The sequence below is a fragment of the Gigantopelta aegis genome, chromosome 9, assembly GCF_016097555.1.
Source record: "Gigantopelta aegis isolate Gae_Host chromosome 9, Gae_host_genome, whole genome shotgun sequence".
Classification (NCBI taxonomy): domain Eukaryota; kingdom Metazoa; phylum Mollusca; class Gastropoda; order Neomphalida; family Peltospiridae; genus Gigantopelta; species Gigantopelta aegis.
The window spans coordinates 52,088,139-52,106,315 of record NC_054707.1 but is presented as its reverse complement, the minus strand read 5'-3'; the positions used below and the strand labels follow the sequence as shown (position 1 = coordinate 52,106,315).

The following is an 18,177-nucleotide window of genomic DNA, read 5'->3' as shown; positions in this document are numbered from 1 at the left end:
ATTTTGTATAACTTAAAATTTAGATTCATTTCAAACAAGTGAAGCTATCGATTGTTTTCTAAAACTGGTAGATTTTGTGGGAAAATGTAATAGGTATGCACCAAGACACGTACAAAATATATAAGCGCAATATACTGGTACACATGTATGCTAGAAAAATATTGCGATATGTATTGTTCAAAATTTATATTGCAGCATACCGGTTATACTGCACATTTCTAATTACAATGACAATGCAAAACATCACAATATGACTGGAGTCTAGTAAAGTAAGGTTTACTTACCAGTGCTGACGGGAATGAGAAGTTGCTGAATGGGTAGCTGTCCCGTTCCGGCGGCGGCCGCTGCTGACGCTGCTGACTGCCCTGCGAGGAAGAACTGTGGTGCCACCTGCGGCTGCCCCAGCAACTGGGCTGGGTTGGAAAGTGCATGGAGTCCTGCAAAACATAATGGTAAAGTCATTGCCTAGATTCCTGCAAAACATAATGGTAAAGTCATTGCCTAGATTCCTGCAAAACATAATGGTAAAGTCATTGCCTAGATGTTAATCTTTATTACTGAAAAAAAGAGAAAAGTTTGTTTTGTTTAATAACACCACTAGAGAAAATTGATTTATAAATAATAGGCTATTGGATGTTCAACATTTGGTAATTTTGACATATAATCTTAGAAAGGAAAAAAAAGAAAGAAATGTTTTATTTAACGATGCACTCAACACATTTTATTTATGGTTATATGGCGTCAGACATATAGTTAAGGACCACACAGATTTTGAGAGGAAACCTGCTGTTGCCACTACATGGGTTACTCTTTCCGATTAGCAGCAAGGGATCTTTTATTTATGCTTCCCACAGGCAGGATAGCACAAACCATGGCCTTTGTTGAACCAGTTATGGATCACTGGTCAGTGCAAGTGGTTTACACCTACCCATTGAGCTTTGTGGAGCACTCACTCAGGGTTTGGAGTCGGTATCTGGATTAAAAATCCCATGCCTCGACTGGGATCTGAACCCAGTACCTACCAGCCTGTAGACCGATGGCCTAACCACACCACCGAGGCCGGTCTCTTAGAAAGGAAACCCGCGACATTTTTTTGTTAGTAGAAAAGGGATCTTTTATATGCATCATCCCACAGACAGGATAGCACATACCATTACCTTTGATATACCAGTCATGGTGCACTGGCTGGAAATTTATTAATAAAGACATATAAATCTTTTAAAGCTGGGTGGTATTGGTACTGTGTCAATACCGAATACTGTACTGAAACTGAGGTAACTCGCGCATGCATTTATAGCCAGGTATACTGAAAATACCGCTCGATATCAGTATAGGTGTCTATACTGAATACCGTACCGAAACAGAGGTAAATCACCCCAAAAATACCAATACCAATACCGAACCTGATATTTCAATACAGCCCAGCTCTAAAATCTTCATTGATAATGTTACACTTATGGCCATATGAAGTGTGAAATTGTTTGTTAAAAAGGGAAGAAAAATGTTTTATTTAACTACACATTCAGCACATTTTAATTATGGTTATATGGCACTGGTCACCTGGTTAAAGATCACACAGATGATGAGAGAGAAAACCTGCTACTTCCATGCCATAGGTTACTCTTTTCGAGAATTAGAAAAATAATAATTTGACAGCATCTACTTATTACTGCTATGTAGACTGCTCTTTTAATGCTTAAAAAAGCCATTAATCAAATGTGACAGTCCACAGGCTGTGTGTGACAGATCATCAAAGTAATGTACAGTGAAAAATAAAAATCCATCTTTGAAAAAGCAGCACTGAATTATAGTTTAATATGAATATATGTCATATATTGGCCCAAGATCAAACAATATTGTTAGCACAATGGTTTTACCATTCAAACTAAGGATGGAAGATACTGGATTCACATCCCCATCCTGGCTTCAACCCAGCATGCGTTTTAACAGCTCAGTGGGGAGAAGTAATGTCACTATACACCAACTTATCTCTTGTCAACCACGGACCATTAACCCCTACCCTAGATAGGCAGCCAAAGAGCTGATGTATGTGCCCAGGAGAAAGTGCGTAACTAATTGCATGACATACACATGTATGTGTAAGCACAAAAATCAAGGTCGAAATAAAAATATGCAAATACAAAGTATTCAGAATTTAGGCTCGAAGCTTAGACTTCTAGAGTCTACGTGACGATATGTAGCCCAGTGGTAAAACGCTCACTTCATGCGCAGTCAGTTTAGGATCAATCCCTGTTGGTGGCCCCATTAGGCTATTTCTCATTCCAGCCAGTGCTCCACAACTGGTGTAACAAATGCTGTGGTATGTACTATCCTGTATGTGGGATGGTGCATATAAAAGATCCCTTGCTGCTAATCGAAAAGAGTAGCCCATGAAGTGGTAACAGTGGGTTTCCTCTCTATATCTGTGTGGTCCTTAACCATATGTCTCATGCCATATAACCGTAAATAAAATGTGTTGAGTGCGTCGTTAAATAACACATGTCCTTCATTCTTCCTTCTAGAGTCTAATGTGATTACAAAATGTACTCTAGATTACACTCTAAAGCCTGTCCCACACGTTAGCAGTGAAGCGTCAATAATGCCCACACATGTGCAGTGCATCACAAAAAAAAAAAGGAAAAGAAAATGACTCATATTTAATAATAACACTGCTACATGTCTTTATGTATTAACCAGCTAACAGGCTTTCTGTGAGAAAATAATTTCAGGTACATAATAAAAACAAATCAGATCATAACTACCGTAACTAGGTGGTTATGGGTCTGAAATCTTTTGAAACTGGACACTGCATTCATACACTGACAAAATTTAAACAGCAATTCTCTTACTATAATCTATCAAAAAAAGAAGAAAGAAAAGTGTCCATTAATTTCCAAGATTTCAGGGTATGTAATTTTACCCTTCGTACCCTCTGGCAGAAACCCTGGCTAGATATGCATGTACATGTATCTATTTCTGGTAAATAAATGAAACACCAACAATACCGTTAGATTCGTGTTTATGGTGGTCGGCCGCTGACGATGCTGTATCGGACGCCGATGACACCGACATGAAGAGGTGGTCTGTGAGGCCGAGACCAGCGGCCGACGCCATCGACACATTCGGTAGTGACACAGTCGGCATCGTGAACACCGATGAGGCCGTCGCCAGGGGAGACTGACTTGTGGTAGCCGAGAGCATAACATCCTGCAAGAGAGTAAATACATACAAAATTTCAACTCAACATCTTGAGGTATTGCGAAAAGTCTCAATAACATATTTTCATATAATATCTCTGTCAAAAATGGGTAAACTTGATCTGTAACGACCAGCCTCGATGGTGTCATGGTTAAGCCACCGGACATAAGGCTGGTTCGCAGCCCGGTACAGGGTTCGCAGCCTGGTACTGGCTCCCACCCAGAGCGAGCTTTGGGTACCTCTACAGTACACACTCTTCTTTTTAACTAACCGCTAACCACTAACAACTAACTCACTGTCCTGGACAGCTAGCTAAGGTGTGTGCCCCAGGACAGTGTGCTTGAACCTTAATTGGATATAAGCATGAAAATAAGAAGAAATGAAATGATCTGTAACAGTACAAGATAAAGCTATACACTAAATATCAACTCAGTATCTTTAAGCATTGTTAGAAACAGGCGGAGATGAAACCTATAGTCCCCTCCGGTTGGACTGGTAGGGGACTAATAAATTAATTTAACAATGGATTTAAAAAAACATACCAATTTTCACTAAATTGTGCGAAATGTCACAATCCCCTCAGACATAAGATGCCACCAAAAAATCCTGGATAAATCTCTGATTGAATGACAGCCAAACATAACAAACTAAATTGTCTAATTATTGGATATTCAGAGACAGATCTTTTAACTTTTTGGTTAATTTAAAGAAATAAAAACAGTTTCCTAACAAACCAATAGTGTTGTGCTAGGTATGTATGCCAAATTTCTGAGGGGAGAAGGAAGTTTAGTTTTAACATGGACGTTGAGTAGTAAAAATTATCTTTTTTCCTTTTTCTTAAGTTGTCTACATGTCAGAGTGGTAGATACGGAGTGTCACCCTGGAGTTGTCTACATGTCAGAGTGGTAGATATGGAGTGTCGGAGTGTCACCTTGGAGTTGTCTACATGTCAGAGTGGTAGATACGGAGTGTCACCCTGGAGTTGTCTACATGTCAGAGTGGTAGATACGGAGTGTCACCCTGGAGTTGTCTACATGTCAGACTGGTAGATACGGAGTGTCACCCTGGAGTTGTCAGTCAGACTGGTAGATACGGAGTGTCACCCTGGAGTTGTCTACATGTCAGACTGGTAGATACGGAGTGTCACCTTGGAGTTGTCTACATGTCAGAGTGGTAGATATGGAGTGTCACCTTGGAGTTGTCTACATGTCAGACTGGTAGATACGGAGTGTCACCCTGGAGTTGTCTACATGTCAGACTGGTAGATACGGAGTGTCACCCTGGAGTTGTCTACATGTCAGACTGGTAGATATGGAGTGTCACCTTGGAGTTGTCTACATGTCAGACTGGTAGATATGGAGTGTCACCTTGGAGTTGTCTACATGTCAGACTGGTAGATATGGAGTGTCACCTTGGAGTTGTCTACATGTCAGACTGGTAGATATGGAGTGTCACCTTGGAGTTGTCTACATGTCAGACTGGTAGATATGGAGTGTCACCTTGGAGTTGTCTACATGTCAGACTGGTAGATACGGAGTGTCACCCTGGAGTACATGTCAGATAGTGTCACCTGGAGTTGTCTACATGTCAGTGGTAGATATGGAGTGTCACCTTGGAGTTGTCTACATGTCAGACTGGTAGATATGGAGTGTCACCTTGGAGTTGTCTACATGTCAGACTGGTAGATACGGAGTGTCACCTTGGAGTGGAGTGTCACCCTGGAGTTGTCTACATGTCAGAGTGGTAGATACGGAGTGTCACCCTGGAGTTGTCTACATGTCAGAGTGGTAGATACGGAGTGTCACCCTGGAGTTGTCTACATGTCAGAGTGGTAGATACGGAGTGTCACCCTGGAGTTGTCTACATGTCAGAGTGGTAGATACGGAGTGTCACCCTGGAGTTGTCTACATGTCAGAGTGGTAGATACGGAGTGTCACCTAGTTGTCTACATGTCAGAGTGGTAGATACGGAGTGTCACCTGGAGTTGTCTACATGTCAGTGGTAGTCTACCCTGGATGTCACATGAGAGTGGTAGATACGGAGTGTCACCCTGGAGTTGTCTACATGTCAGAGTGGTAGATACGGAGTGTCACCTTGGAGTTGTCTACATGTCAGAGTGGTAGATACGGAGTGTCACCTTGGAGTTGTCTACATGTCAGACTGGTAGATATGGAGTGTCACCCTGGAGTTGTCTACATGTCAGAGTGGTAGATATGGAGTGTCACCCTGGAGTTGTCTACATGTCAGACTGGTAGATACGGAGTGTCACCCTGGAGTTGTCTACATGTCAGAGTGGTAGATACGGAGTGTCACCCTGGAGTTGTCTACATGTCAGAGTGGTAGATACGGAGTGTCACCCTGGAGTTGTCTACATGTCAGACTGTCACCCTGTTGTCTACATGATACGGAGTGTCACCCTGGAGTTGTCTACATGTCAGAGTGGTAGATACGGAGTGTCACCCTGGAGTTGTCTACATGTCAGAGTGGTAGATACGGAGTGTCACCCTGGAGTTGTCTACATGTCAGAGTGGTAGATACGGAGTGTCACCCTGGAGTTGTCTACATGTCAGAGTGGTAGATACGGAGTGTCACCTTGGAGTTGTCTACATGTCAGACTGGTAGATATGGAGTGTCACCTTGGAGTTGTCTACATGTCAGAGTGGTAGATATGGAGTGTCACCCTGGAGTTGTCTACATGTCAGACTGGTAGATATGGAGTGTCACCTTGGAGTTGTCTACATGTCAGAGTGGTAGATATGGAGTGTCACCCTGGAGTTGTCTACATGTCAGAGTGGTAGATACGGAGTGTCACCCTGGAGTTGTCTACATGTCAGACTGGTAGATATGGAGTGTCACCCTGGAGTTGTCTACATGTCAGAGTGGTAGATACGGAGTGACACCCTGGAGTTGTCTACATGTCAGACTGGTAGATACGGAGTGTCACCCTGGAGTTGTCTACATGTCAGACTGGTAGATACGGAGTGTCACCCTGGAGTTGTCTACATGTCAGACTGGTAGATACGGAGTGTCACCTTGGAGTTGTCTACATGTCAGACTGGTAGATACGGAGTGTCACCCTGGAGTTGTCTACATGTCAGACTGGTAGATATGGAGTGTCACCTTGGAGTTGTCTACATGTCAGAGTGGTAGATATGGAGTGTCACCTTGGAGTTGTCTACATGTCAGAGTGGTAGATATGGAGTGTCACCCTGGAGTTGTCTACATGTCAGAGTGGTAGATACGGAGTGTCACCCTGGAGTTGTCTACATGTCAGACTGGTAGATACGGAGTGTCACCCTGGAGTTGTCTACATGTCAGACTGGTAGATATGGAGTGTCACCTTGGAGTTGTCTACATGTCAGAGTGGTAGATACGGAGTGTCACCCTGGAGTTCCGCACCATGAACATCTAGGTCTTTAATTGTTTAATATATCTTACTGCACCAAATAACTCACTTTTTAATTCACAATAACCTTTTTAAAAAATTGCATTAAGTTTTACAACTTATCAGCATAAATATAACAATGGGAAACATATATCTATCCATTCATCTATCTATTCATCCATCTATCTATTTATATATACACATACACACAAACACACACACATGCATGCACACACACACACACACACACACACACACACACACACACACAGTAAACCTTTTTTAAACTGGACACCCATGGATGGAATTCCAGTTTACAGGGTCTGGTTTTTACGGGATTCACAGTATAATTATATAATATAATAGTGTGGAACAATGGTGGGGAGTGATTTATAGAAATACATGTAGCTATTCAGGACTCGAAACACTTGGCTGTCTACCTCTCTCTGCCAGAAGAAAAAATATAATGACAAGTAAAACGAAATATTGCTGAAGGTTTCTGCTTACCACAAATAAGTTACAAACACAAAATAAACATTCATGTCATTGATTCAGGCCACATGCAGACCACAATTATTTCTATTTCTATAGCATTAGCATCTATATAGCAGTTTTAGTAATATCAGGAGGCCTGTGTTGTTGTTTTTTCAATGCACTTCTGTCTGTCTGGGGGGCAACGTATATGTATCTCGAAAATGATACCTGCCCTTTTCCAGTTATTTCCCACTGAATCCAGCCCAAACAAACCTATTTTATTCTAATAGTTTTACACTCATCATTGGTGGATCCAAAGGATGGGTAGGTGGACGTGTTAATGGGGTAGTGTTCTTTATTATATTTATACGTACAGTTTAATAAGACCACCAAAGGAAATGTTTTATTTAACAACGCACTCAACACATTTTATTTACGGTTATATGGCGTCGAACATATGGTTAATGACCACACAGATATTAAGGGAGAAAAACCTGCTGTCACCACTTCATGAGCTACTCTTTTCGATTAGCAACAAGGGATCTTTTATATGCACCATCCCATAGACAGGATAGCACATACCAGCCTTTGATGTACCAGTCGTGGTCCACTGGCTGGAGCGAGAAATAGCCCAATGGGCCCACCGATGGGGATCAATCCCAAATCGACCGCACATCAAGCCCCCAGTAATACCACCAAGTCAATATTCAAAGTCACCCACTTTTACACAAAGCAGTACACTGTATATCTTGCACATGCGGCATTGGTATAATGACACCGCTAGAGCATATTGATTTATTAATCATCAGCCATTGGATGTTGAACGTTTGGTAATTCTGAAACGTGGAAACCCAGAGAAAATCTGCTTTATTTTTCCTAATACAGCAAGGGATCTGTTATATGCACTTTCCCACAAACAGGAAAGCACATACCATGGACTCTGACCAGTTGTGGTGCACTTGTTGGAATGCAGCGAGAAAGAGGACACGTTACTTGCAAATGTTAGAATTAAGAGTTTTAGTGTAGATTCAATTACACTTAAACCATTGTCTTTCATAATAAATATCTCCCACGGATAAACGCAAATGCATACAGGTTCCTGTATCCCATTTGCTACTGAATGTTCGAGATAGAGACCGAGAGAGAGAGAAGTGAGTGAGAGGGACAGACCAAGAGAGAGAAAGAGAAGTGAGTGAGAGGGATAGAGATCAACACAAATAAAAACACTTTCTGATACCATGAAGGCAAATATTAATGGAAGAATAGCAGGGGACAGGATGTAGCCCAGTGGTAAAGGGCTCGCTTGATGCATGGTTGGTTTGGGATCAATCCCTGTTGATGGGCCCATTGGGCTATTTCTCATTCCAGCCACTGCACCACAACTGGTCAGAGTCCATGGTATGTGCTATCCTGTCTATGGATCCCTTGCTACTAATGAAAAAATGTAGTGAGTTTCCTCTCTTAGACTATATGTCAGAATTACCAAATTCGATGATTAATAAATCAATGTGCTCTAATGGTGTTATTAAAGAAAAGAAAACAAAAAACTTTATCCTTTAGTTTTCAATTCACATGAAAGATAACTGTTTTTAAATTCCGTTACAAGATCAAACCACCTCGGTGGATCCATTCAACTGATTGTTTTTTTTATCGTTCCAACCAGTGCACGACAAATGTGGTATGTGCTTTCCTGTCTGTGGAAAAATGCATATAAAAGATCCCAAGTTGCTGCATTAGAAAAAAAACCCAGTACGTTTCTTCTGATAACTACATGTCAGCCAGTGCACTGGTATATCAAAGGCTGTGGTATGTGCTATCCTGTCCATGGGATGGTGCATATAAAAAATCCCTTACTACTTTTGGAAAAATGTAGTGGGTTTCCTCTCTCAGACTATATATATTAATATGTCAAAATTATCAAATGTTTGACATCCAATAGCCGATGATTAATTAAGCAATGTGCTCTAGTGGTGTCATTAAACAAAACAAACTAATTTAATTGTTCAGTTTACAGCAACTGAAATGTACTATATGCCAAAAGAATCACAAATCAGGGTTATAAGATTAGTTTGTAATTGTAACTGATTTACTCCATTACAAATGCTTAATTTTGATCAATAATAATCCGTATATATAGAGATTATTACACGAGCTTGTGTGTCATACTGATTTTACGAAACGAGTATCAGGATTTTTGTATTGCGCGAGCGAGAGCAAGTGTAATACATGAATCCTGACACGAGTTTCATAAAATTAGTACAACTCATATGCGAGTGTAATCATTTCTTTATTATCCATATTATTATTGTTGTTTTCTTTAGGAATAACAAGACTCAACTCAAAATGTTTCAGCCACAACTAGAAGGAGATGACAAAATGACATCATATTTCACATCATACGCACAGTCTGAACTAGGACTGGAGAAGCAACATCATGTTATGATGTCGCTTCCCAAAATGATGTCATGACACTTGTTATTACATGTGTGCTTTGTAAGATTATTATTAACTCGGTTATGTTGAACACTATGGGTAATAATAATCTGCAATTCTCCTGATACATGTTACATGTTAATCCATTCTTAAAATACAAAATTTAATATCCAGCTCAGGGCTGTAGCTAGCATGGGGAAAGCATTATAGAAACTTAAAGAAAAGGAGTTTTAGACTATTAACTACTCAGATGCCCCCCAAACATAAAATCCTAGCTACGGCCCTGCAGCTGAAATTTTATATTCACATGTTTTGTTAGTGATCAGTATATTTTGTTTGTTGAAGCCGGCCTACACTTGTACCCCCGACTGTGCACACGTAACTGGCCTGCATGGATTGTTAATATAAAAGTGAGCTAGAATGTGACCCAAACTATGGAGATATCCCGAGTTCCGATCAATACGGGTTAGTGCCACTTAGAGGAGCTGCAGAAATCAATAAGCAGAATTCTGTTGATGCGATCAGGGATACCGCAGCACTTGTATTGGTGTGACCCACGAGCACAAACCAAACACATTCACACAGAGTGGCAAACTGGTGTGATGGAATTACAAACAATAATATACTGTACAGGCAGACACACGTGTAGGCCTACACAAGTTACTGGCCTATCCCACTCTTTAAAATACACATGCACATGTATACTGGATGGAACTCGATATAGTGCTTAACTAAAACAAGAATTACACAGAATTAAGTGTCTAGCCTACCATAAACAAGTTTGGTGTACTGTGATGAACACACATAGGTGCAACTATAAACCAAGTTTCACTGATCTAGGACTTATAGTTTGCAAGAAACTGATCTAAAACATTTCCTTCCTTGATCTAAAGCGAAACTTATTAAATGCACAAGTTGATGCATCTGCCACCATCTGAAAAGTAATACTATACTGCTACTATTAAGTCATGACATAGACAGACAGTCCAGAGGCTGTGGAATGAGGGTTTCCCCTGTTATTGTGCTCAGAAAACTGGAAATGCCCCACCAAGTTTAGGCCCTCACTTTTCCATCTCCTGGAACATGGCAATGACACTGTCACAGCCCCACCATCCCAACCCACTTTCAACTACACACCATGGACCTTGCAGCCTAGAGAACTAAAGTGTGTGCCCAGAACAGTGTACTTGAACCTTAATTGGACACAAAAATGGAAATCAGTCTGAAATATTAAATAAGGTTCAGTCATGTCTGTCATTGGTAAAACCTGACCAAAATAGAAGAATAAAGCCAGGAATGTGACACATATTTAAACGGAAGGAAAAAAAGTTGGCCCTTTTTAGTGTATTTGATTTTCTCACATACAGGATAAATGTATAAATGTACATGACCATACTATGGTCTTTGATATACCACGTCGAAGAGAACTAGTTGTTAAAAGGCTTATAAAAGCTAGTGCAAATTAAGGGGGAGGGTGTACCATCTCGTAGTGCCCCCCCCCCCCCCCCAAAAAAAAATCCAATGTGTAGCAAATACATACAAAAAAATTATTTGTTTAGTAAGGGACATGAACTATCTTCATATAACTAATAAGTGTAATGGAAAAAGATTGCCATATATAATGTATGTTAGTGTACATTTGAATATTGTAGGTACTTTTATTTATATGTTATCATGGTCACTCACTAAACTGGTTTTTATACCTAATATTTGATGGATGCGATGTGATAAAAGACGACAGTACCAGTCAAATTATTCATGAGCACTCGGTCTCAGGAACACGTCATAGGGCTGAATTCTTTAACATTGAACTGAATCGTGAAGTTTTAAAACAAAATTTAAAAATAGACCATGCAACAAAATTGATTTTCATCAATACCGAAATTAAAAACTAGTTTTTGTTGGACAAGATCTAGCTCAGTTGGTAAGTTTTTCCCATCCTAACCAGTTACCCGTGACTCATATATCAAAAGCTGTGGTATGTACTGTCCTGTCTGTGGGAACATGCATATAAAAGATCCGAAGTTGTTAATGAAAAAAGGTAGCAGGTTTCCTCTAATAATAAGTGTAAATAATTACCAAATGTTTGACATCCAATAGCTGATATTTAATAAATCAATGTGCTCCAGTGGTGTCTTTAAACAAAAAGAAAATCTGTTTTCTTCTTGTGAAACACCATAATCCTTTGATTTCTGTATCCTCCAGTAACCATGAACCAGCCTATTAACAGGAAATGCTTTCTACACACGCGCATTGTAATGTACAATCAGTTTGATGAAATAATGTTTTACCTTGTTGACTTTATTGTCAAAATCAACTAACAAATGTTAATATTCATGCCATTTATTGTTGTGAGGAAAGAAAAGAAAGAAATGTTTTATTTAACGACGCACTCAACACATTTTATTTACGGTTATATGGCATCAGACATATGGTCAAGGACCACACAGATTTTGAGAGGAAACCCACTACTACATGGGCTACTCTTTCCAATTAGCAGCAAGGGATCTTTTATTTGGGCTTCCCACAGGCAGGATAGCACAAACCATGGCCTTTGTTGAACCAGTTATGGATCACTGGTCGGTGCATGTGGTTTTACACCTACCCATTGAGCCTTGCAGAGCACTCACTCAGGGTTTGGAGTCGGTATCTGGATTAAAAATCCCATGCCTTGACTGGAATCCGAACCCAGTACCTACCAGCCTGTAGACGGATGGCCTAACCACGACGCCACCGAGGCCGGTTTGTTGTTGTGAGGAGATTAAATGCATGTCGTATAGAGAGGGGCGGGACATAGCCTAGTTGTAAAGCACTCGCTTGATGCGCGGTCGATTTGGGATCGATCCCCGTCAGTGGGCCCACTAGGCTACTTCTCGTTCCAGCCAGTGCATCACGACTGGTACATCAAAGGCCGTGGTATGTGCTATCCTGGCTACTGTTTTCAAGAGTGACGTGTGACACGTGACGTCACCAGAACTATTATGCAATTAATCTGTGAAGCAGACGAGACATTGACAATGACAGCGGTGTAAAACTTTTGTTTATTTCGGTTTGTTTAATATTACACACCATTTAATATAGTGTGCACAGTGCAAAATGGTGGCTGTGTATTCATTTCCCTATGTATAAAAATATTTTGAATGTTTACTTGTCTTTTCCCTCATTTGTGCACTTTGTTTTCGTGAAGGTTTTCTTAATTCAGTATTTTGATGTCTGGGTTCAATCATATGCAGATTTCTTAAAAACAAGTCAAACGTAAATAGACCGGTTTACGGGATAGCCCGGTTCACGGCTTTTCATAATATTATTCTATGCCACAGATTTCGTCATATTTGTGTTGGGGATGGCTTGTTTCTAACCAGTTTAGATTTACATGGTATCAAAAATAATGGTGAGTAATGTGTGTACATCACAAACTTTGAGACGGAGTGGGGCAGGATGGCAAGGTAGGTATGCTAAAAAATATCAAGACTTTGTGGTCTTAATGTTTTGTGATATATATCTATGTTTTACAATCCAACTAGTAATTTTTTTTTAAAGTTTGTTTTGTTTAATGACACCACTAGAGCAATTGATTTATTAATCATCAGCTATTGGATGGCAAACCTTTGGTAATTTTGATATATAGTCTTAGAGAAGAAACCCGCTACATTTTTCCATTAGCAGCAAAGGATCTTTTATATGCACCATCCCACAGACAGGATACCACATACCACAGCCTTTGATATACCAGTTGTAGTCTACTGGCTGGAACAAGAAATAGCTCAATGGGCCCATCGACAGGGATCGATCCCAAACCAACTGCGCATCAAGGGGGCACTTTACCACTGGGCTATGTCCAACTGGTAATTTTTTTTAAATATTAGAAGGCTTTTCAAATTTGTTCAAAAGAACAGCCCACATGTATGTGGTGGTAACGGGTTTCTTCTCTACACTAATATACAGCTGGACCACCAACCCAGGAAACAGTTGTGTATCTAGGACAGTATGCTTCAACCTTAGGTTGCAGGGGTGTTATTATAATTTTTATCCTCCTCTTCATCATCATTAAAGTAATAACAACATTTAATATTCACATAGATCAAGAAATATAACCAGTATAACACACGTGGGGTCATAACGATTTCACATAGATCAAGAAATATAACCAGTATAACACACGTGGGGTCATAACGATTTCACATAGATCAAGAAATATAACCAGTATAACACACGTGGGGTCATAACGATTTCACATAGATCAAGAAATATAACCAGTATAACACACGTGGGGTCATAGCGATTTCACATAGATCAAGAAATATAACCAGTATAACACACGTGGGGTCATAACGATTTCACATAGATCAAGAAATATAACCAGTATAACACACGTGGGGTCATAACGATTTCACATAGATCAAGAAATATAACCAGTATAACACACGTGGGGTCATAGCGATTTCACATAGATCAAGAAATATAACCAGTATAACACACGTGGGGTCATAACGATTTCACATAGATCAAGAAATATAACCAGTATAACACACGTGGGGTCATAGCGATTTCATATGACCAACAAATGACATAACTTTGTGAAGCCATGTCATAACATAATGTGGCTTTCCCAGTCTTAGCTCTGTGCATGGGAAATATTGTAATCATTTCTGAAAATGATGGTATTTCGTCATCTCCTAGTTAAGTTTGAAATTTTTTGACATGGTCCTTGTTATTCACAAAAATATTATGGATAATAAAGAAATTATTATACTTGTGTGTGAATCATATTGATTTCACGAAACTCGTTTCATAAAATCAATACAACACACTAGCTCATATAATAATCTCTATTCAATTGATATATTTTGCACAAGAATGATGTACATGTATGTGTAGGTGTGAAAGTTGTGAATTAAAATAATGTTATATTCCTTTAATGACCAACATGTACATAATCTATTTGTGATAAAGATTCTCCAATAAAAAAATATTTTCTACTAGTAGATAAAATTATTTTGTTAGAATCATTTATGGACATATAGTTGAAGGTGTAGTCTTTAAATTTTAAAGCAAAATTTAATTTTACAAAAAATATTTGCAATAGCCGTGATTATGCAACCTGGAGATAGCACCTTTAATACATGTACATACCACCTTTAATACATATACATAGCACCTTTAATACATATACATAGCACCTTTAATACATATACATAGCACCTTTAATACCGATATAATACTAGTAGATCAAACACTCAGAATGGTTCTTGACAGTTTTGCTCAAAGGTTACTTAGAAATGTCTTCAAATATTTTGTTTTGGAGAGGGATAGGGGTAAACCATCATCAGAGAGAGTCCCTCACATATTGCAGCAATGAAATTGACTTGTGTCAATTTTTTTTTTATACATGTAGTCTGTTCCAATAAAGAGCACAAATCACCTGTTTACTGACATCTTTCTTTTAATTTCAAGAGTAAACACCACCTTGTACATCAATGAGAACCCAAACAAGTAAATACTAAATTAGGTAGAGTATCATTAAATAGATATTTATAAAATATTTACTTGTCAGTTTAATATGAAAGACAAAATCAACGAAAATCAGTTTTATTCTATTTCCGACACTACTATAGCTTTCAGGAATGTTCAATACAGGGATGCAATAAGTACTCAGTTTTAAGAAAAAGCTGAAATTATTTTTGAAAAGCTGAAACTCTTTACCATACCTAAGTAAAGGTCTTTTTTTTAAAAAGTAAAATGTTTGTTAAAGTTTGTTTTTGTTTAACAACACCACAAGAGCTCACTGATTTATTAATCATCGGCTATTGAATGTCAAACATTTGGTAATTTTTTAACATATAGTCTTAGAGAGGAAACCTGCTATAATTTTTTCCATTAGTAGCAAGGGATCTTTTTTACGCACCATCTCACACAGGATAGCACATACCACAGCCTTTGATATACCAGTTGTGCACTGGCTGGAACAAGAAATAGCCCAATGGGCCCTCCAATAGGAATCGATCCTAAACCGAGGACGTGCATCAGTGAGCACTTTACCACTGGACTACGTACATCTTGTCCCCTTTTTTTTTAGCAATTCAGATCAAATTGTGAAAATTATTTTGTGCCAAAAAAACTGAAATAAAATAAAAAGGTTAAAAATCATATGCTCTTATAAAGTATACAGTAAAATAGATTTAAACTTAATAGCTCTTAATTTTAATAATGCTATGTTATAAACTTAACCTTTCAAATACAAGTTGATAATTTGCGAAAAACAGAGAACACTATTTAATGTAAAATATACATTAGGCGTGTGTGCAGAACATATTGTAGGGCTGCTGTCTAGATGGCCACGAGCAAAGTTGTTAGAGATCATGCTTCCTCAGAAAATACATTTAAAAAAAATATTAAATTAATTTGGAGCAGGGGGGTTTCGACCCCCAAACCCCCCTATACAAAACTGAAGTAATTTTTCAGCATTTCGGTTACTGGTACAATCGAATCAACACTGTGAAATCATTTTAAATTTGAAGCTCAAATCTGAGGGAAAAAATGTGGAAAAGTTTTGCTTTCTCAATACTTATAATTAGTGTATCATCTTATGACGCCAACTAACCCAGTTGAACACCATGGTGTTTTGTGTACCATTCTGGGTATCCCATTTATACAGCTACATAAAACAACATGTGTATGAATGACACACAGACAATATACTAAATATGGCCCATTAAAACAGGGGACCTTAATATAGAGGTAAAAGATAAGAATTTGTATACAGAACATATCAGAAATATTTGTTATAGATAGGAGGTTGTTATACAGAGGTAACTATTAAAAAAATGTATAAAAAACATAGGTATCTAAAATATTTGTTATAGACAAGGGGTGGTTTATGCAGCATTTATCAGCAGGCATACCTATGTATCCATTTTATTACTATATCAAGTAGATGTGACATTATAATGTCAAATATGGTTTTAAAAAATTAATAAAGCCTAAATTTAATGATGATGAAAAAACAACAACCTTGCATTAAACAAAGAAAATAACTTTAAAAATTAATACGGTATCTAATTATATCAGTGTTAAAAATGTGTGCTTAAATAATTTATACATTCAAAGAAAACGTGAAATGAATTTGTCACAAGTATTTTCCTCATCAGCCTGTTTGTACCTCACCGGTCTTCCGAGACTTGCCATCTCATCTCAAATCCAATCAATAAAAAACAATCATGAACATTGCATTCTCCAAAGCCCAGTCCACTAACTCTACATCTACCCAAGACACGACCAGGCTCGTTCACAACAAGACAAAGACATCATAATAACTGACTCGCAGCAAAACAATTAGAAACAAAATCCAAGAAAAACTAAATTCCTCCATCAAAAAGGCAATAATGCAAGCTAATTATCTTTACTTCAGCTAATTACTATCAATATCTTAGTCAGTATTGTTATCCTAGTGAGTGAGACTGCACTTTCAGGAAATGGTTTACATTAAGATAAATTACTCATTATTTTTGCAAGATAATGCAAATCCATTTGACGATGAAACCACCATCTCGGCTCCAAGTCGCCTACCTGATGAAACCCATGCCTGCTTCCCACCGTCTGCCGTGGCTCAAATTATGCCGTCCGAGCTGCCACCATATGGTAACGAAATTCCAGCACCGAAAAACATCCAAGCGGTCCAACGTTCCGACCACACATCCATGAATTAATGAACACAACCTTCGGCCGTCGTCACGGCAAAAGAAAACTGCGGTGGTAGAAGTTACATATTATTAACATAGATTTGTTAATGAGACATGATTATTACCTGCATAAACTGCGATCACCTGAGAGAGGCCAGCTCGGGCTGGGAGAGAAACACCTACCTGTTTTATTATGGCGGTCTGGGCGAGTTTCGCGGCGTCTGGCTTTGTCTCGCCATTCAGACTCTCCGAGGCTGTGGCGTCGTTGGAGTCAGTGTCCATGCCGACGTCGGACGCTGCCCTCTCGTCTCACAGTTAGCCCACAATGCCAGAGAAGTGCTCTGCAAAACAACAACATTGCCCGTCGGATCAATGTCGCAACAAGTGAAAACCAAAAACTAAAATCTCCAGCAACAAATGGTTAGTTGAGAAAACGAAACATCACCCTAGCAGAAGATAATGTTGTTATTTTCTTAACTCCCTCCCCCCTTCCTCCATTTTGGTTTTTATTATTTATATTTTTTTGTTCAAATTTATAATTTAAAACTAACCCTGTGCTTAATTATTAATTCATCCAGTAGTTATGTGAATATTACATTGAACAAAGCCTGATTATTATAATGTCTGTACCTGTCATAATAATATCCAATGCTGGTGAGTGCACGCGGAGACTAGCAGACCACTGACTCGTCAATAAGATGGAGCTGGGAACCAACCAGGGTTCGCTTGCCACGAGCAATTTTGTTCCTGCTCCATGGGCTCAATATTGGCCAATCTCTTGTATAATGATCAGCGCTGTCAGGACGGAGCAATCTGGGAGTCAAGGGAAACAAGATAAATTTACGAACTGGACCCAAATGTTTGAAGTGTAAAGCTGTCAACTGCAGGAATGCCTGCATATGCATGCACACAGCACAACAGCAATGGTATTGATACACTGACAAGCCACAGCAGTAGAACATTACACGTTAGAAAATAAACAGAGTTTGGATGCATAGAATTGTCACA

The 18,177-nt window shown here is 38.9% G+C and overlaps 1 protein-coding gene across 1 annotated transcript in view; it reads right to left on the bottom strand.

Moving 5' to 3' along the window:
• The window catches only part of LOC121381111 (POU domain, class 6, transcription factor 2-like), a 32,505-nt gene extending 14,542 nt beyond the window's left edge, over positions 1-17,963 (bottom strand). Inside the window, exons 1-4 of the mRNA XM_041510229.1 lie at positions 17,800-17,963; positions 17,353-17,510; positions 3,006-3,207; positions 285-437 (exon numbers count right to left, since the gene is read on the bottom strand). Of these exons, the coding sequence (XP_041366163.1) occupies positions 285-437; positions 3,006-3,207; positions 17,353-17,451 (454 nt within the window). The 5' untranslated portion in view covers positions 17,452-17,510; positions 17,800-17,963. The remainder of the gene's footprint in view (positions 1-284; positions 438-3,005; positions 3,208-17,352; positions 17,511-17,799) is intronic.
• Between the last annotated feature and the right edge of the window lie 214 nt (positions 17,964-18,177).